This window comes from Rhinopithecus bieti, unplaced genomic scaffold (assembly GCF_001698545.2).
Source record: "Rhinopithecus bieti isolate Rb0 unplaced genomic scaffold, ASM169854v2 scaffold_13704, whole genome shotgun sequence".
NCBI lineage: Eukaryota > Metazoa > Chordata > Mammalia > Primates > Cercopithecidae > Rhinopithecus > Rhinopithecus bieti.
Window position 1 is genome coordinate 1521991 of NW_016808231.1, and position 20633 is coordinate 1542623.

General features: G+C 50.9%; 1 protein-coding gene and 1 long non-coding RNA gene across 2 annotated transcripts; one reads left to right on the top strand and one right to left on the bottom strand.

Annotated features, from left to right (window-relative positions):
• Positions 1-10619: 10619 nt before the first annotated feature.
• Positions 10620-12055, bottom strand: TEX44 (testis expressed 44). Its single transcript, XM_017886187.1, has one exon. It carries the CDS (start codon positions 12000-12002, stop codon positions 10764-10766), a length of 1239 nt encoding a protein of 412 aa, XP_017741676.1. The 5' UTR covers positions 12003-12055; the 3' UTR covers positions 10620-10763.
• A 2096-nt stretch (positions 12056-14151) lies between these two features.
• LOC108538226 (uncharacterized) lies at positions 14152-17267 on the top strand. The gene is made up of 3 exons (XR_001888023.1): positions 14152-14242; positions 16957-17029; positions 17148-17267. It is a non-coding gene; the product is annotated as an uncharacterized LOC108538226 (long non-coding RNA).
• The last annotated feature ends 3366 nt before the right edge of the window (positions 17268-20633 follow it).

Here is a 20633-nt window from a genome sequence, read left to right on the forward strand (position 1 = left end):
CTGAAGCCAGAACCCAGAACAGGACACAAGGCTCATAACCTGCGCAGGGGCCACCGGCCATCGGCCACCATGCCCCTGCCCTGCTGTGCCTCGACGTACCCATCTGCTGCTGGAGTAATCCCAACCATCTCTTACTGAAGGACCCTGCGTACCTTGTTCAAGTTCAGTGTGGTGAGCCCATTGGTGGGAGGTGTTTTTCCTCCCCAAAGACTGTATTTTGAAAAGTACTGGCCGGGTGCGGTGGCTCAAGCCTGTAATCCCAGCACTTAGGGAGGCCGAGACGGGCGGATCACAAGGTCAGGAGATCGAGACCATCCTGGCTAACACGGTGAAACCCCGTCTCTACTAAAAAATACAAAAAAAAAAACTAGCCGGGCGAGGTGGCGGGCGCCTGTAGTCCCAGCTACTCGGGAGGCTGAGGCAGAAGAATGGCGTAAACCCGGGAGGCAGAGCTTGCAGTGAGCTGAAATCCGGCCACTGCACTCCAGCCTGGGGACAGAGCGAGACTCCTTCTCAAAAAAAAAAAAAAAAAAAAAAAAAAAAAAAAAAAAAAAAAGTACTAATAAAATACAGGAGATGAGTAGCCAAAGCGGAATTTTAAGTGAATTCTATTTCCTCATTGGTTAACATTTAAAATTCAGAGATGCAAAGGAATATAGTCCGTGGGGTTGGGGGGATGGATATTGAAAGATCTGAGTGCCTTGCTCTTTCCAAAGCACGTGTTTAAAGGAAGGTTCTGGTTGTGTGCAGGGCATTCACAGGCAAGTTTGTGTGTGGTGGGTGCGCACACCCGGGTCACAGAACCTAGCAGTGGGCTCTGTGTGGCCTTAGGCAAACATCGGACCCCATCTGGAGTCCTGGCCTATTTTTCTGGGAAAGTCAACTATTATCTGCTGGAGAATCTTCAGATATAGGAGGGATGGGGGTTAGGACAGTACCCCTTGCAGTGGGGGACTTAGGGGAGCCATAAGGGACAGGCTGCTTTGGGTCCCTGCTTCTCCTTTCCGGGAGCAGCCTGCTCTGACAGGATCCAGGCTGGGCCAACCAGGGTCCTTCCTCCTAGGATTGATCAGATCCAACAAGGGAAACTGAGACTTTTCCTCTCTGGTTTTTCAAGGACCAGCCTGTGGGCCTGGAGCCTCCAGGAGCCACTGTCCCTGCAAGGAGCAGAAGCCTGGTGGAGAGAAAGAAGCTCCATGGGAGGTGGAGGACACAAGTGATGGGGACAGAGTACTGGCAGCACTGAGTTCCTACCCAGCATCCTCACAGCCAGTTCCTCTTAGCCCTTCCTGACCTAGCCCATTAATCCGGTTTGCGCCTAAGCTACTACATGCTGGGTTTCTGTCACTTTCAATTAAGAGGTTCCTCACCAATACACAGATCATGTGGAAAATCCCAGTAAAGGAAAACTGACATTTATCACATGCCCACTGTTAAATGCTGTTTTTGAAAAATGTGCATTATTGCCTGACTCAGTGGCTCACGCCTGTAATCCCAACACTTTGGGAAGCCGAGGCAGGTGGGTCACCTGAGGTCAGGAGTTCAAGACCAGCCTGGCCAACATGGTGAAACCCCATCTCTACAAAAATACAAAAATCAGCTGGGCATGATGGCTGGTGCCTGTAATCCCAGCTACTCGGGAGGCTGAGGTGGGAGAATTGCTTGAACCTGGGAGGTGGAGGTTGCAGTGAGCCGAGATGGCACCACTGCACTTCAGCCTGGGCGACAAGAGTGAGACTCTGTCTCAAAAAAAAAAAAAAAAAAAGGCATTATTGACCACAGCATCTCTGTGAGGCAAATGGAAGAACCACTTTGCAGATGAGGAAACAGGTTTGGAGACACTAAGGGCCACAGAGTCCACTTGTGCAGGACTCCACAGGGTGGGTCAGCGTGCTTCTAGGCACAGGGTCAGTGGGCCCTGCCTGGCCTGAGACCCCTCAGTCAGACTCTGCCCACGAAGAGCTTTACTGTGTGTCTGGGTCCTTCCTGGAGGACTCTGGGCTTTCTGTGGTCTGAGTCTTGGAGCACTGTTATATTGCTGTGCTGTTCAGCTCTGGCAGCCACTTCAGTTGGAGGGTCTGTGCCCCTCTGTCTTTGTGTCCTTTTTTCCCCTTCTTTAAAAAATGTTTAAAAATTATTTTTCGCTGTATTATTAGTATTATTATTATTTTGAGACAGGGTCTCACTCTGTCACCCAGGCTGGAGTGTAGTTACATGATCATTTCTCACTATAGCCTCAACCTCCTGGGGCCAAGTGATCCTCCCATCTCAGCCTCTTGAGTAGCTAGGATTACGGGCATGTGCTGCCACACCTGGCTTTTCTTTTTTTTTTTTTTTAGTTTTGTAGAGATGGTGTCCCGCTATGTTGCCCAGGCTGGTCTCGAACTCTTGGGCTCAAACCATCTTCCTACCTTGGCCTCAAAGTGCTGGATTTACAGGTTGAGCCACTGCGCCCTTGGGCCTCCGTAGTGTGGGCCGGTGGTGCCTTCCCTCCAGCAGAGGGCGCAGTCTGTGTCCTTAGGGGCTCTGGAAGCTCAAGATCAAGTCAGTCTGGGAAATAGGGCTACCTCTTAGCCAGGGGGAGGTCTTTCATTTAAATAGTTAAATACGTACTTAAGTACTTCATTTACCTCTACACTTTATCACATCCTCCTTGGGGGAGTGTCCTATGTGTGATCCCTTTGTTTTGGAGTCACTCTTTTCCCTCATAGAAGCTATACCTCACCCAGCCAAACCTATAACCTGGATGACAGTCGCATAGGAATTTTAACCCATTAGCCACGGGCCCACAGACTAAACAGAAATGTCCTACATTCCTGCCAGCAGAGATGTGTTGACTAAATTTTTTTTTAAAATTGTCCTTACAAAGCAAGTACAAATCCTGACAAAGATTTGGTTTCTTTACCATTCTCAAAGTTGCCTCAAATTTTTAACTTTTAAAAAAGAGAGACATAAGAAAAAAATCTGGCCGGGCGCGGTGGCTCAAGCCTGTAATCCCAGCATTTAGGGAGGCCGAGACGGGCGGATCACGAGGTCAGGAGATCGAGACCATCCTGGCTAACACGGTGAAACCCCGTCTCTACTAAAAAAATGCAAAAAACTAGCGGGGCGAGGTGGCGGGCGCCTGTAGTGCAGCTACTCGGGAGGCTGAGGCAGGAGAATGGCGTAAACCCGGGAGGTGGAGCTTGCAGTGAACTGAGATCCGGCCACTGCACTCCAGCCTGGGCGACAGAGCGAGACTCAGAGCGAGACTCCGTCTCAAAAAAAAAAGAAAAAAATCTTTGAAGTTTTTCTATGTTTTGAATTCCCCCCCCCCCCCACCGCAACACATCTCAGATGGGAGAAATTAGCAGTCTATGGTAATATCTTGGTTTACCCAGAAGGCAGGCCTTGAGCCAGGGTTTGGTGCACAGGTTGTTTATTTGGGATCATGCCCTGTGAAGAGGAGCAGAATGAAGACAGAGTGGGAAAGGAAGAGGTCGATCCTGTACTGCAGGCTCAACAACAGCCCAGCCAGCCCTGTGGGAGCTCTGGAGCTGCGGTTATCCCAAGCTGTGTCAGGATAGTCAGACCTCAGACCCCTGCACAGACCAGCGTGGGGATTGGGCCACCCAGGACCTCACCACCTTGGGTGAGGTGCTCTCTGCAGAAGCTGAGGCTGAAGGCCATCCAGTGACAGTACTCTCAGAGGCTGGAGGAGCAAGGCCTTCTTTGAGGGGGTCAGGACAGTCCAACCTTGGGATGGAGGCCGGGTAGGCCGGGTCGGCCTAGTAGACACCCTTCTGATGTCTGCCAGGACTTGTTGGTGCCCTCCCCTTAGTCCATCCCCTACTGGGCTCAGGTGTTAGGACATTGTGCCTGCCCTGCTGGCTCCTGGTCCAGCCTCCATGCCTATTGGCCGGTGCAGACCTCAGCTTACTTGGCCAGTGTCTCCTGGCAGAACACACCAAAAAGATGGCTATTGATCCTAGAGAAATGCTGATTGTTTTTAAACGTTAACCCTAACATATAAACAAGAAGGCGCCGAGAACCAGGCTCCCTGATACGTTGAGTAAGTACCAGGCTTTGTAGGGATGAATTTATGGCTTTGTTATACCTCACTTCTCAACACAGAAGAGGACCCTACACACAGCCATCTTTTTATTCTACTGCTCATTCTTTATCCTCTCCTTCTGTCTCTATTAACTGCTTCTCCTCAATAGTTAATAGTGCTCCCCCCTTATTCAGTTTTCATCCGTTGGACGCAGTGGACCACATGGGGCCTTTGCAGGGGAGGAAAAAGTATTCCCTACCCTCTCAGGTTCAGTAGCTGGGTCTGCAAAATAATTGGACAAATGACAGATTAACAGGAGAAAAGGACTGGGTGCGGTGGCTGACGCCTGGAATCCCAGCACTTTGGGAGGCCAAGGCGGGCCAATCACTTGACGTCAGAAGTTCAAGACCAGCCTGCCAGACATGGTGAAACTCCATCTCTATTAAAAATACAAAAATTAGCCAGGTATAGTGGTACATGCCTGTAATCCCAGCTACTTGGGAGGATGAGGCAGGAGACTTGCTTGAACCTGGGAGGCGGAGGTTGCAGTGAGCCGAGGTGCCATTGCACTCCAGACTGGGCAACAGAGTGAGACTCTGTCTCAAAACAACAGAAACAAAAACAAACAAAAACAAAACAGAGAAAAGACATACACGTTTTAGTTGATGTTAAAAGTTTTATTTTTGTTTTTCAAATCGAGTGGACCCCTAAACCAGAATAGGTTCAGCATGACTCCTTAATGTTAAAAGTGTTACCTGGCATGGGGGAGGTGGTGGTGCTTCATAGAAGAGAAACCCCAGCAGACTTGATGGCTTTATACCATACTAACAAAGGACGATAAATTTGTGGAGACGTGATAAGGCAAAGGAAAGTGGCTTCTGGACTTTTTAAGGGTGGTAAGCTGTGGGAAGGTAAACATATGGGGGACACTATGGTAGATAGGGCTATGTAATAAGGCTTGTCTGTGTAGATGCTTCTCGGTTCCATCTCTCTCCCCAGTGATAAGGCCGTTCTCCCCTTTCTGGTATGGGCAAGGTGAGGGGCTTCACAAGGAAATGTACACTCTGTTTTTCAGGCAGAAAGGGAAGGGCAGAAAGCTCATCCTGTTTGCTTTTTCTCAATTGCCTTCAGCTCAAATAATCCTTATGCCAAAGTGGCACATTTTGGGGGTGATCCCCTATACCTTCAAGCCAAGGTCCCCATAATGGGCCAGGTCACCCCACTTGCTGACTGCTCCTGTGTTTTGTTTTGAGAACTGCTTCCTCTTCTTCTCTTGTCTCTGGGCTTTTTCTTTCTCACTGTACAATGTCTCCCTCAGCCATCCATCCTGAGCTGGAGCGTACCCTTTCCTTCTGTACTGGATACCCCGGCCCTGAGCATGCATCCCTGACAGCCTCCCCAGGTGTGATAGTAATTGGATCCCTGGGGGTCCTCATGTGTTGCCAGGTGAGTTTGCCAACACAACTGTTTACCCCACAGCAAAGAGGGGAGGATCAAGAAGAGCTAGCAGGGAGGGTCCGTCCAGCAGACACTGGACTGAGTGGGTTTCAAGGCAGCACAGAGTGAGTCGGCCGGGGTGGGGCCCTGGGGACTCAAAGCAACCAATGTGGCGTGGCTGTCACAGCCCCCTGGGGGACTGGGAACTTGGCCGTGCAGAATGCAATGCAAGGCAGAGCTGTGTGGTTCCAGTGGGACTTCATAACTTTTCCCTGTTCTGGGCATGAGCTATGTCCTTGTTGAGTAGCAGTGACCTCTAGGTGTCAATAGGAGCCCCTCATAAACACTTTGATGGGAAAAAGTGTGCTAGCTTGCCACTTTTCTTTTTTTTTGAGATGGAGTTTCACTATTGTTGTCCAGGCTGGAGTGCAATGGCGCGATCTTGGCTCACTGCAACTTCTGCTTCCCGGGTTCAAGCGATTCTCCTGCCTCAGCCTCCCGAGTAGCTGGGATTACAGGTTCCCACCACCACACGTGGCTAATTTTTTTGTATTTTTAATAGAGACAGGGTTTCACCATGTTGGCCAGGCTGGTCTCAAACTCCTGATCTCAGGTGATTCACTCTCCTCAGCCTCCCAAAGTGCTGGGATTACAGCACCGTGCCTGGCTGAAACTCAACATTTCTAAGAGCAAACATGGCTGGAACAGTGGCTCATGCCTGTAACCCAGCACTTTGGGAGGCCGAGGCGGGAGGATTGCTTGAGCCCAGGAGTTTGGGACCAGCCTGGGCAACGTAGCGAGAAAAAATTGTAAAAACAAAAACAAAATAAAACAAACAAACAAAAAAACAACAAAAGCAAACAAAAAAACAAACACATGATCCAGTCCTTTCCCACCAGCTTCCACTAACCCTTTCCTCATGTCCCACCATCTGTCAGGGACACCTCAAGTCTCCTAACTGCCCAGGCTCAAACCACCCAGGAATCATGATGGTTGTTTTCCTGGCCCCTCAATCCAGCTGGTCACCTGCGATGTCTCCTTTCCCTTTGCTTTGCCGCCCCTCCCTGCCAGCCTGAGTGCCACAGGTCTGGACTATCTCTTCATAGAGCAGCCCCCACCCCCATCACCCTCCTGCACGAGGGTGGCACCATCGCCATGCTGCCAGGCCTTTGCCCTTCTCTCTCCAACAGCAAAGACTCAGCTCAGGTAACTGCCAGTGTGCAGCTGCCGCACCCCCATGTTCACTCCCCTTGTAATGAAGTCATGAATGCCCTGGCACACAGCTGCGCAGGCCCATCTGCAGTAATCATCAGGACGACTGTGACCACATAGCACTCGACTACATGCCAGGCACTGTTCTAGGCACTTGACACATTAACTCATTTAATCCTCACAACAGTCCTGTGGGAAGGTACTATTATCACTTTGTAGGTGAGAAAGCTGAGCATGGAAGTTGAAGGTGACACAGTTTGTGGGAGGGAGAGTCAGGATTCAAGGCAGCTGAACCCAAAGGACATACTTGCTACCACTCTGCTGGCTGTGGGCCCAGCATCCCTTCCCCTGGGAAGGCCCCAATTCTGGTCTGACCCTGGCCCCAGGCCAGGTGATGAGAGATTTCATTCCTGTGGCCTCAGTGATTGGTTCAGGGGAGGGCACAGGCACCAAGCCAGGCCCGGCAGCGTCCTCCCCCAACTCTCCTGCCAGAGCCAGTGGGAACAAGCTTCTCTTTTCTTGGAAGGTGACTGAGCTTCCTGAGCACGGAGGGGGCCAGCCCCGGGGAGCTGAGTGGGAACGGCAGAGCCCTGAGGACCAGGGTGAGCCCTGGCCCTGGCCTGGCCCAGCCCACACCCGGCCGTTGTGCTAGTTGACTCATGTCTTTGCTTAATCTGGTTTGAGTTAGGTTTCTGTTCCTTCTGATGGCTGGTTCACCCTTGTGGTCTCAGGGTCTAGCAGTGCCTGGTACATAATGGATGTTCAAAAAATGTTTGTTGAGGCCGGGCACGGTGGCTCACGCCTATAATCCCAGCATTTTGGGAGACTGAGGAGGGAGGATTGCCTGAGGTCAGGAGTTCGAGACCAGTGTGGCCAACATGGTGAAACCCCAATTGTACTAAAAATACAAAAATTAGCTGGGCATGGTGGTGCATGCCTGTAATCCCAGCTACTCAGGAGGCTGAGACAGGCAAATTGCTTGAACCCAGGAGGCGGAGGTTGCAGCGAGTCGAGATTGCGCCACTGCATTCCAGTCTGGGTGACAGAGCAAGACTCCATCTAAAAAAAAATTTTTTTTTTATTGAAAGCATGAGTGAGACTGGGCATGGCGGTTCATGCCTGTAATCCCAACACTTTGGGAGTCTGAGGCGGGCAGATTACTTGAGGTCAGGGGTATGAGACCAGCCTTGCCAACATGGCAAAACCCCATCTCTCCTAAAATACAGAAATTAGCCGGGCATGGTGGTGCATGCCTGTAATCCCAGCTACTTGGGAGGCTGAGGCAGGAGAATCACTTGAACCAGGAGGCAGAGATTGCAGTGAGCTGAGATTGCACCATTGCACTCCAGCCTGGGTGACAGAGTGAGAATACATCTCAAAAAAAAAAGAAAGAAAGAAAGAAAGAAAGCATGAATGAGCACATTTTGAGGTCACCCTGGCAACTGGATTGCCCTCTGCAGTGGGCCCTAGTTGCTCACAACCATCCCCCAGCACCCCCACCATGCCTGCCTCAGCTTTTGTTCTTTTTTTTTTTTTTTTTTTTTTTTGAGACGGAGTCTTGCTCTGTGGCCCAGGCTGGACTGCAGTGGCCGGATCTCAGCTCACTGCAAGCTCCGCCTCCCGGGTTCACGCCATTCTCCTGCCTCAGCCTCCCGAGTAGCTGGGACTACAGGCGCCCACCACCTCGCCCGGCTAGTTTTTTGTATTTTTTAGTAGAGACGGGGTTTCACCATGTTAGCCAGGGTGGTCTCCATCTCCTGACCTTGTGATCCGCCCATCTCGGCCTCCCAAAGTGCTGGGATTACAGGCTTGAGCCACCGCGCCCGGCCGGCTTTTGTTCTTATTACCTCTGTCCAGGAGGCATCCTCCTTCTCTCTTTTAGGGACTGGCTTAATTGCTTCTTTGAGAATCCCCTGATTACTGGGATCTAAATCCATAATCTCACTCCTCTGAATTAATTGCTTTCATGACATGGGGACAGTTCCCGTTGCACCTACAGAAAGTGGCAGCTCCTGGGCCGGGCAAGGTGGCTCATGCCCGTAATCCCAGCACTTTGAGAGACCGAGGTGGGCGGATCACCTGAGGTTAAGAGTTCAAGACCAGCCTGGCCAATATGGGGAAACCCTATCTCTACTAAAAAATACAAAACCTTAGCTGGGCATGGTACTGGGCACCTGTAATCCCAGCTACTCAGGAGGCTGAGGCAGAAGAATCGCTTGAACCTGGGAGATGTAGGTTGCAGTGAGCCGAGATGGCATCCCGCTGCACTCCAGCCTGGGTAACAGAGCAAGACTCCATCCAAAGAAAGAAAAAAAGAAAGTGGCAGCTCCTGGAGGAAGCAGGTATGCACACCGGGCTCATCTTTGTATCCACCTTGGGGCCTGGCATCACCCTTCCTCATGTGAGCCTTCTGCAGCGTGGGGTGGGGCTGGTGACATGGGTCACTGATGCAGGCCAGGTGGGCTGTGGTGGATAGTGAGCACATACACCCTAAAGCAGGCAGTTTTGCTGCCTGGGGTCCTGAAGAAATGAGGGCCCTAGATTTTCCCAGAGAAGCAGAAATCCAGATTTTAATGCAAAATCTTTTTTTTTTTTTTGAGATGGAGTCTTGCTCTTGTCACCCAGGCTAGAGTGCAGTGGTGTGATCTTGGTTCACTGCAACCTCCGCCTCCCAGGTTCAAGCAATTCTCCTGCCTCAGCCTCCTGAGTAGTTGGGATTACAGGCCTGCACCACTATGTCCAGTTAATTTTTTTGTATTTTTAGTAGAGACCAGGTTTCACCACGTTGGCCAGGCTGGTCTCGAACTCCTGAGCTCAAGTGATCCACCCACTTCGGCCTCCCAAAGTGCAGATATGAGCCACTCCACCTGGCTGTAAGATCTATTTTTTAAATGCTAGCCATTAGTTTACAATTTGAGAAGCACTATGTAGGTCAAACAACCCATCAGTTGGCTGGCTGTGGCCCCAGGGCTCCCACTTGGAGACTCTGCTGGGAACCAGGAAGGACGAGTGAACCATCCGTGGCCAGGGCCGCACATGAAAGCGTGCGGGTGAGAGCTGCTGAGGGCACTCAGCTAAGGGCAGGGCCGGAGTGGACATCCAGCTGGGGCATCACTTACCAGGTCACACCACCAGGTGCTGCACAGGGTCTAGCCAGAGGGTGGGCTGACGGCTTCCGAAGCAGATGGCTGCCCCATCGCTGCACTCAAGGCCGGGCCTCGCTAATGCTTTCCCAGATGCATGTCTTCACAGACAAGAGTAAACACCATGTAAAGAGACCTAGATCTAAGGTGAGCAACTCATCCTAGTTTTCCTGGGGTTTTCCAGTTTTAAATATGAAAGTCCTACAACCCAGAAACTCCCTTAGTCTGAGGCAAACCGGGACAGTTGGTTTGCTTAGACTCCTGCTCCCTCTACACCCCCAGCTCATCGGAGGATAATGATAATGGCAGCCACCATGTGTGGGCTTATCAAGTGCCAGACACCATGCATTACGGCCTCCATCGCTTCCCTTCTGTCTTATAACAGCGTCATGGTGTGGATTTATTCTCTCCTTTCTACAGCTAAGTAGGCTGAGAGTGACGTGATTCGCCCAGGGCAAGTGCTGGCGCTGGGGTTTGAACCCACATGGTTTGACTCAGCACTGTCAATGGTACAGCCTCTTGTGCCTCTCAGCCTGAGCCTGCTGGGCCAGCCTAGGCCCCAGGGAAGGCTGCTTGGGAGCTTACCTGGGTGGAGGTTCAGTAGGGATGGGTTTTTGCAGGTCTGAGATATCCCCACCACACTGCCCCCAGCTCTGCCCAGGCTCCTCTGTGTCTGCACATTTGCCCCCAACCCCTGAGAAACCCTCAGGAGACGTCGTTTCCACCACACCCTGAGCCCTCCTGTCCTGTCACCGCTTTGTTGCTCACTGCACCCCAAGGGAGGAGGCTGGTGCTTAGAAATAAACGCTCTCTGGTGATTTATTGCATGGGCTGGGGGAACCATCCAGAGCAAGAATGGGCAAGGGAGCAGGGCGTGAGGGTCCCAGGGATCTCTGGAGGCCACTGAGCCAGGCCTTCGGGGGTCCCTGTGCAGGGATCTAATCATAATTGGGGTCAGCCTGGAACCGGCGTGGGGTGAGGTGGCTGGTCAGGTAGCGCACGGCCGAGCGGATGCCCTCCACGGTCCTCTGCTCCACTGTCTCCAGCACATGGGTGAGGGTGCGCAGGGCTGAGCCAGTCCCTGACATCAGCCCAGAGGAGAAGGCCGAGCTGACGCTTCCCAGCAGGCTGGGGACCGAGCGCAATCTGGGCCCCGAGCTGTGCAGCAGATCTGCCACGGTGCTGTGGCCGGAGTCCAGGAAGCCTGTGGCTATGGCCATGCCCATGGTGGTCTCGGACCACACCAGGATGTCTGCCAGGGAGCTGATGGAGCCCTCGCCCCTGCCCATCAGGCTGGTCATGGAGCACATGTAGCCATTCTCCTCACTGGCCATGTACAGGCTGGCGTCCAGGGGCCTCCTCCCCAGGGCCACCTCGTGGGGGCCAGGCGACAGGGACACACTGCCTGCTGGAGGTGGAGGGAAGAACCAAGCCTGCAGGTCTCCTAAGCCATCCACCACATGTGCCCCCATTGCCACTGGGGACTCATCAGATGGCAAAGCTTCAGCTTCAGGGTGTGGGGCCTTTGGATGCTCAGCTTTCTCCTCAGCAGCCTTGGTGGTGCTGGCAGCCTGAGGGCCATGCTGGCCATTGACACCTGCGGTGACGTGGTCAGCATCACTCCCGACGGGCTGAGCCTCCATGTGCTGGGTGAGCTGTAGCTCAGCACTGGGGGCAGAGGGGGCTGACTCCAGCTCTCTCTCAGGAACGCTCGCCATTTGTGACGTCTTGTCCTTACCCAGGAGGTGACTTGGGAAAACCGCTAGACTCTGACTTGTCCTTGCGTCTTGAACCTGCCTGTCCCACGTTGGATTCTGAAGGCTCATAGATGTTTGCAGGGGACTTGGGTTTTGGCTGGGAAGCAGAGGTGTGATTTTTCTAGGTGTCTTCTGGCCATGTTCTGGAACAACTGCACCCTTGTCTTTGTCTCCAGATGTTGACATGGCCTCGGGGGTGGCCGTCTTGAAGGAGGCCTGATCTATATCCTGCTGGTCAGTGGATGCGGCAGAGCTGCTCACCGCCAAGACATCTGTTGTGAGTGGGACCTGACCTTGGGGTCCTCCTGCTGGGCTGTCCCTAGACACGCTGTTAGCCACGCTGCCCAGGGGGGACCCAGGAGTGCCATGTGTGGGGCTGCTGGTGGAGCCGGCCTCTCCTGAGGGCTCTCCTGGGGTCATCTATGCCCTTTGCTATTTGTGGCAGTTGGAGGGAGTGGCTGCAACCCAGCTGGGCTGAGTTGTCCAAGTGGTGAGGTCACAAGGGACTGTGGCCACTGGTGATGTCACAGGTACCCATAGAGCAAGGGTCTTTTTTTTTTTTTTGAGATGGAGTCTCGCTGTGTCTCCCAGACTGGAGTGCAGTGGCATGATCTCGGCTCACTGCAAGCTCCACCTCCCAGGTTCACGCCATTCTCCTGCCTCAGCCTCCCGAGTAGCTGGGACTACAGGTGCCCGCCACCACGCCCAGCTAATTTTTTGTATTTTAGTAGAGACGGAGTTTCACCATGTTAGCCAGGATGGTCTCGATCTCCTGACCTTGTGATCCACCCGCCTCAGCCTCCCAAAGTGCTGGGATTACAGGCGTGAGCCACCACGCCCAGCTAGAGCAAGGGTCTTGAGCTTCTGGAGCAGCCTTCCAAGTGTGCTAAATCTGTGGGACAGTTTGTTGCCAACTTTGCCGGTACATAGGGGAAAAATGACAAATATTCTGGAATGGGCTGGAGGCATGTGTACAGGGGGGAGTACAGCCACAGGGCCACAGGAGGAGTGAGAGTTGTGACTTTGACAAATGAGAAGGGATGCAGATGTTGAACAGTGTTTATAAGGGACCCCTCCCGGCACCTCTCTGTCTCTACTGGTGTCTCAAGACCCCAATTTAGGCTGGGCATCATGGCTCACTCCTGTAATCCCAGCACTCTGGGAGGCTGAGGTGGGTGGATCAGCTACTGGGGAGGCTGAGACCCAGGAGGAGGATTTCTTGAGCTCAAGAGTTCAAGGCTGCAGTAGGCTGTGATCACATCATTGCATCCCAGCCCAGGTGACGGAGCGAGATCCTGTGCCTTAAAAAAGAAAAAAGACGGCCGGGCGCGGTGGCTCAAGCCTATAATCCCAGCACTTTGGGAGACCGAGACGGGCGGATCACGAGGTCAGGAGATCGAGACCATCCTGGCGAACACGGTGAAACCCTGTCTCTACTAAAAAAATACAAAAACTAGCCGGGCAAGGTGGCGGGCGCCTGTAGTCCCAGCTACTCGGGAGGCTGAGGCAGGAGAATGGCATAAACCCGGGAGACGGAGTTTGCAGTGAGCCGAGATCGTGCCACTGCACTCCAGCCTGGGCGACAGAGCGAGACTCTGTCTCAAAAAAAAAAAAAAAAAAANTGAGCCCAGGAGTTCAAGACCAGCCTGGGCAAAGTAGTATGACCCTGTCTCTACAAAAAATAAACCAAAAATTAGCTGGGCATGGTGGTGCACACCTGTAGTCCCAGCTACTGGGGAGGCTGAGACCCAGGAGGAGGATTTCTTGAGCTCAAGAGTTCAAGGCTGCAGTAGGCTGTGATCACATCATTGCATCCCAGCCCAGGTGACGGAGCGAGATCCTGTGCCTTAAAAAAGAAAAAAGACATATCTAATGACTGGCATGGTAATGATGCTGGCTGATGCAGACAGAGGCCTCCCATTAGAACCGGTTCCACCACACCAGCAGGTGACAGCTGCTGCCAGCGCTGAGCTGTGCCATCAGCAGCATGGTCATGCGTGTATGGAAAATTCCCCTCCATGAAACTCTCTGCCCTTGTCCTCTCTCCTGCTGCCTCTCCTGGCTGGCTCCCTCCCTCCTCCACTGCTCTGGGGTCAGGCCTTCCCTTCACACTCCTTTTACTGACTCAGCCCAGCCGGCCTCCACCTTAACCCTCTGAGGCTGGCTGCACTTCTGACACCAGGCTCCTCGCTCACTGAGTGTTTACTTTCCCCGCAGATACCCTGCCGCCACCTCAGAGGTCACAGGGCAAACCCAGGCTTGTTGGAGTGTGAGGGGCCAATGAGTACAGCCTATAGCTTGTGAAGGAGTCCTGGAGAGAATGGTGGCTGCCCATCCCAGATGACCTTCTTCCTCAGGAGTTTGAGACCAGCCTGGCCAACATGGTGAAGCCCCATTTCTACTAAAAACACAAAAAGTAGCTGGGCGTGGCGGCGGGCGCCTGTAATCCCAGCTACTCGGGAGGCTGAGGCAGAAGAATCACTTGAACCCAGGGAGTGGAGGTTGCAGTGAGCCGAGATCGCGCCATTGTGCTCCAGCCTGGGCAAAAACGTACTCCGTTTCAAAAAAATAAACAAAACAACAACAACAACAACAAACAACACCAAAAACCACCCCCAGTTTAGTCCGTCTTCCTGCAGGAAATCAGTTTCCCAGCAGTGGTGAGTAGGAATAAGCAAAAGCCAAGGGCCTGGGCAGCCCCATCTGTGGCTGTGGGGTTAACCCTTTTGATGTAGGGTAAAAATCTCTATCTTCTCCTTGCTCATCTGGGCTGGGAGGGCAGAGAATAACAAAATGTCTGCAGACCTCTGAGTGTTTCTTGGAAAAGATTAACCCCAGATACACCTACTTGTGCTTAGCTAGGCACGGTGGCTCACGCTGTAATCCGAGCACTTTGGGAGGCTGAGGCGGGCAGATCATCTGAGGTCAGGAGTTCGAGACCAGACTGACCAACATGGAGAAACCCCCGTCTCTACTAAGAATACAAAATTAGCTGGGCGTGGTGGTGTGTGCCTGTAATCCCAGCTACTTGGGAGGCTGAGGCAGGAGAATCGCTTGAAACCGGAAAGCAGAGGTTGTGGTGAGCCGAGATCGCACCATTGCATTCCAGCCTGGGCAACAAGGGCGAAACTCCATCTCAAAAAAAAAAAAAAACAACCTATCTTAAGAAGATGGTTGGAGTCGAAGACTCAGTCTGTTGTGTGTGTGCTTCTCCAGGGGTTATCGGTTAACATTTAGTGACAGCTTATGGGCAGGAAAAGGCGCGTAGCATCCTTCCCATCACCCGTCAACTCTGGGTAGGTACCGTTCTACTAGTATACCAGTTTACACACAGGCATGCTGAGCCTCACAGAGAATAAGTGACTTACTCAAAGCCACACTACTAATAAGAGCTGAATCTGGGATTTGAACCCTGTCTGGCTTCAATACTAAGCTTTCCAGCACTCTCTCTTACCCAGGAGGCATATTAAAAATGTTGAATGAGGGGCTGGGCATGGTGGCTCATGCCTGTAACCCAGAACTTTGGAAGGCCAAGGTGGGAGGATTGCTTGAGCCCAGGAGTTCAAGACCAGCCTGGGCAAAGTAGTATGACCCTGTCTCTACAAAAAATAAACCAAAAATTAGCTGGGCATGGTGGTGCACACCTGTAGTCCCAGCTACTGGGGAGGCTGAGACCCAGGAGGAGGATTTCTTGAGCTCAAGAGTTCAAGGCTGCAGTAGGCTGTGATCACATCATTGCATCCCAGCCCAGGTGACGGAGCGAGATCCTGTGCCTTAAAAAAGAAAAAAGACATATCTAATGACTGGCATGGTAATGATGCTGGCTGATGCAGACAGAGGCCTCCCATTAGAACCGGTTCCACCACACCAGCAGGTGACAGCTGCTGCCAGCGCTGAGCTGTGCCATCAGCAGCATGGTCATGCGTGTATGGAAAATTCCCCTCCATGAAACTCTCTGCCCTTGTCCTCTCTCCTGCTGCCTCTCCTGGCTGGCTCCCTCCCTCCTCCACTGCTCTGGGGTCAGGCCTTCCCTTCACACTCCTTTTACTGACTCAGCCCAGCCGGCCTCCACCTTAACCCTCTGAGGCTGGCTGCACTTCTGACACCAGGCTCCTCGCTCACTGAGTGTTTACTTTCCCCGCAGATACCCTGCCGCCACCTCAGAGGTCACAGGGCAAACCCAGGCTTGTTGGAGTGTGAGGGGCCAATGAGTACAGCCTGTAGCTTTTGAAGGAGTCCTGGAGAGAATGGTGGCTGCCCATCCCAGATGACCTTCTTCCTTAGTGTCAGACAATTGCTAAATAGAAATTATAGGAGGCTACTGCTTCGGATGAGGCTCCGGCACCAGGCCCCAGCAGACTGGACTAAACGTCAAGATGGGGTCACTCACACTGAGGTTCCAAATCACTGGGAGACAGAGATGATTGCCAGCTTCCCAAATGGGCCAGTTTCTTTTTTTGAGATAGAGTCTTGCTCTGTTGTCTAGGTTGGAGTGCAGTGGTGTAATCTCGGCTCACTGCAACCTCTGCTTCCCGGGTTCAAGCTATTCTCATGCCTCAGCTCAGGCTGGTCTCGAACTCCTGGCCTCAGGTGATCCACCCATCTCAGCCTCCCAAAGTGCTGGGATTACAGATGTGAGCCATCTCGCCCGGTATTTTTTTGAGACAGCATCTTGCTCTGTGGCCTTGGCTGGAGTTCAGTGTGTGATCCCAACTCTGAGCTGAAGCAATTCTCTTACTTCAGCCTCCCAAGTAGCTGGGAATACAGGCACACTCTAGCACACCTGGTTAATTTCGTTTTTACTTTCTGTAAAGATGGAATTTCACCATGTTGCCCAGGCTGGTCCCGAATTCCTGGGCTCAAGGAATCTGCCCGCCTCAGCCTCCCAAAGTGGTGACGTTACAGAAACAGGCCAGTTTCAATCTTCAAGTGGCACTATAATGAAGTTCCCTCTGTTTTATTTTGTTTTTTTTCTTCTGTCTTGAACTCCTGGGCTCAATCACTCCTCCACCCTCAGCCTCCTGAGTAGCTGGGACTACAGGTACATGCCGACACGTCCGGCTATTTTTAAAATTCTTTGTAGAGATGGGGCTTCGCCATGTTGCCCAACTTGGTTTCTAACTCCTGGGCTCAAGCGAACCTCTCACCTCCCAGAGTGCGGGGATTACAGGCGTGAGCCACTGCACCTAGCCTGGTTTTGGTTTTTTAGTTTCTGCGTTTTTCCACCCTCTTCCTGTCTGTAAAGCCAACTTTCACTGCTTGATTCATTGGAACCCTTATTCTATTTTAGGAAATCAAGTGTTGCCTGATTCTAGAATCACAAAACCAACTGATAGCTTTAAAGTAGACTTGTTGTAATTTTGTCTTTTGACAGTGTCAGGACCCTGATTTTATTGAGAGCCACTATGTCTTAACTAAAAGAACACACTTCCCAGCCTCCTTTGCCGGTAGGTAAGAACATGTGACCATGTTCTGGCCATTGAGAAGTAAGCAGAAAGTATTGAGTGGAACTTCAGAAAGAATCCTTCAAAGTGTTTAACATCTTTTTGATCTTCTCCCTATCAGGAATGTGAAGGCTGGAGCAACAGCAACCCTCTTGGTCCAGCAAGAGGATTGGTCCAGCAACCCTCTTGGTAATCTTGAGGGTGGAAGGCACACACTAAGAGGGTGGACCCAGCAAGGATGGAAGGACCCTGGGTCCCATGGTTGGAGCTGTCTGGCAGCCACCAGACCAGACTATCGCCAACCTCTCGAATTCCTTTATGTGAGGGAAAATAACACTATATGTGCCCAAATGATTATTTTTGGTTTTCTATTACATGTAGCTACACGTAATGCTAATCCAATTCTAACAGTTACAAGATCCCTGTCAAATGGTTGGTCTGTGTTTGAATATCTTCCAGTCCTAAACAATCAAGAGTAGCATAAGGCACTGAGTGCCAGTAGGCTCGATGCTGGGCAGGGGTTATTTCCCCATTTTTCAGATGAGGAAACTGAGGCTTAGAGAAACCAAGCACATAGCAAGGTCAGTGGCATCCGCCTGACTCCAAAGCCCCACACCCCATACTGCTCCCTGCTTTTAGTTAGAAAATTCTCCCTGCTCCCTATCTTCACCCAGGAAATAAAAACCTGTATATTTAAGGCATATGACTTCATTTTTTTTTTTTTTTTTTTTTGAGGTGGAGTCTCACTCTGTCACCCAGGCTGGAGTGCAGTGGCATGATCTCAGCTCACTGCAACCTCCGGCCCCTGGGTTCAAGCGATTCTTCTGCCTCAGCCTCCCAAGTAGCCAAGATTACAGGTGCCTGTCACCACGACTGGCCAATTTTTGTATTTTTAGTAGAGATGGGGTTTCACCATCTTGGCCAGGCTGGTCTTGAACACCTGACCTGTGATCCACCTGCCTCGGCCTCCCAAAGTGCTAGGATTACAGACATGAGCCACTGTGCCTGGCTGACTTAATGTTTTGATGTATGTTAGACTGTGAAATAATCACTACAATCAAGCTAATTAACATATCCATCACCTCACATCTTTCCATCTCCCTCCCTCCTTCCCCTCTTCCTTCCTTCCTTCCTCCCTCCTTCCCTCCCTCCTTCCCTCCCTCCTTCCCTCCCTCCCTTCCTTCTTTCCTTCCTCCTTCATTCCTCCCTGTCTCCCTCCCTCTTTCTTTTATTTTTTCTTTCCCTTCCTTTCCCTTCCCTTCCCTTCACTTCTCTTCTTTTCTTTCTGTTTCTTTCCTCTTCCCCCTCTCTCTTTTTTCTTTTTTTTCTTTCAACAGGGTCTTACTCTGTTGCCCAGGCTGGAGTGCAGTGGTATAATCATAGCTCACTTCAGCCTTGACCTCCTGGGTTCAAGGGATCCTCCCACCTCAGCCTCCTGAGTAGTTGGGACTACAGGTGTGTGCATCATGGCTGGCTAATTTTTAAATATTTTGTAGAGATGGAGTCTCACTATGTTGCCCAGGCTGCTCTTGAACTTCTGGGCTCAAGCAATCTGCCTGCCTTGGCCTCCCAAAATGCTGGGATTACAAGCATGAGCCACCACGCCTGGCCATTCTCTTTCTTTCTTTCTTTCTTTCTTTCTTTCTTTCTTTCTTTCTTTCTTTCTTTCTTTCTTTCTTTCTTTCTTTCTTTCTTTCTTTCTGTGTGTGTTTGTGTGTGTGTGTTGAGAATAGAAAGTTTTTGATGTCCCCTCATGTGGCCCACTAAAACCATCATGCATTTTATAGGCACCGAGGACAAACTCCGTATTTGGAATTCAGTTTTTGATTCTACATGTTGCACTTTATGTTGACCCTTGTTACATTTCATATGCTTGGGCTGGGCGCGGTGGCTCATGCCTATAATCCTAGCACTTCGGGAGGCCGAGGCGGGTGGATCACCTGAGGTCGGGAGTTTGAGACCAGCCTGACCAAAGTGGAGAAACCCCATCTTTACTAAAAATACAAAATTAGCCAGAGCGAAACTTCATCTCAAAAAAAAAAAAAAAGTTTCCATATGCTTGAAAATCTGTGCCAAGGAAGGGCTACAGTGGAATGAAGAGGCACTGATGGCAAAGGCAGAGAGATTTATTAAAATCGGGGAACAAAGTATAAAGGATTATTTATTTGTAAAGAAATATTAAATGAGATTAGTATAGAATAAAATATATTCTGTTATGTGGACAATATATATTTCAGATATATTCTGTACATAAATAAAATATATATGAAAGTTTTCTCCATCTTAGTTCAAAACTTTCCTACTTTTAGTTTTTTTTTTTCTGGTGAAAAGATATATATATGTTTAGAATTAGCCAGCCAGACTCAGTTTAGATGATCCCGTTTTTGTTTTTGTTTTTTTTTGAGATGGAGTTTCATGGAGTTTCACTCTTGTTGACCAGACTGGAGTGCAACGGCGAAATCTCGGCTCACTGCAACCTCCGCCTCCCGAGTTCAAGTGATTCTCCTGCCTCAGCCTCCTGAGTAGCTGAGATTACAAGGCATGTGCCACCACACCCAGCTAATTTTGTATTTTTAGTAGAGATGGGGTTTCTCCATGTTGGTCAGGTTGGTCTCGAACCCCTGACTTCAGGCGATCCGCCCACCTTGGCCTCCCAAAGTGTTGGGATTTCAGGTGTGAGCCACTGCGCCTGGCCTTTTTTTTCTTTCTTTCTTTTTTTTTTTGAGACAGAGTTTCGCTCTATGGCCCACGCTGGAGAGCAGTGGTGCGATCTCAGCTCATGGTGACCTGTACCTCCTGGGTTCAAGCGATTCTTCTGTTTTAGCCTCCCGCATAGCTGGGACTACAGGAGCGCAGCTGGGACTACACCCGGCTAATTTTTTTGTATTTTTAGTAGAGACAGGGTTTCGCCCTGTTGGCCAGGCTGGTCTCCAACTCCTGACCTCAGGGGATCCACTCTCCTTGGCCTCCTGAAGTGCTGGGATTATAGGTGTGAGCCACCGCACCCAACCACATGATCTCATTTTTGTTGGCAACATCCAAAGCATCATAATCAGCAGCCAGTTGAACATAAGCCTTCTCTCCATCAGGCCTGTTCAGGGTGCTGGCCATGGCCACGTCAATGTCATAGAGCTTCTTCACAGCCTGTTTGATCTGGTGCTTGTTGCCTTTGACATCCACAATGAACACAGTGTGTTGTTGTCCTCTGTCTTCTTCGTGGCCAACTCAGTGGTCAGCAGAAACTTGAGGATAATGCAGTGGTCAAGCTTGTTTCTCCCGGGGATGTTCTTCCGGGAATATTTGGGCCGCCTCCAGAGTCGCAGTGTCTTGGGCCGCTGGAAGGTGGGTGATGTGCAGATCTTTTTTTTTGTGGCTGTGGACACCTTTCAGTTCTGCCTTCTTGGCTTTCAAAGCCTTTGCTTTGGCTTCAGCTTTAGGAGGGGCAAGAGCTTCCTTCTTTGCCTTTGTCATCATCTTGTAAAAAGAGTTCTCTACCTTTATTATGTAGTTCTCATAAGAGGAAATTCATCTCAAATAATTTGCCTTTGCTTTCTTTTCAATTCCTTTCTCTCTCTCTCTCTCTATTTTTTTTTTTTTTTTTTTTTTT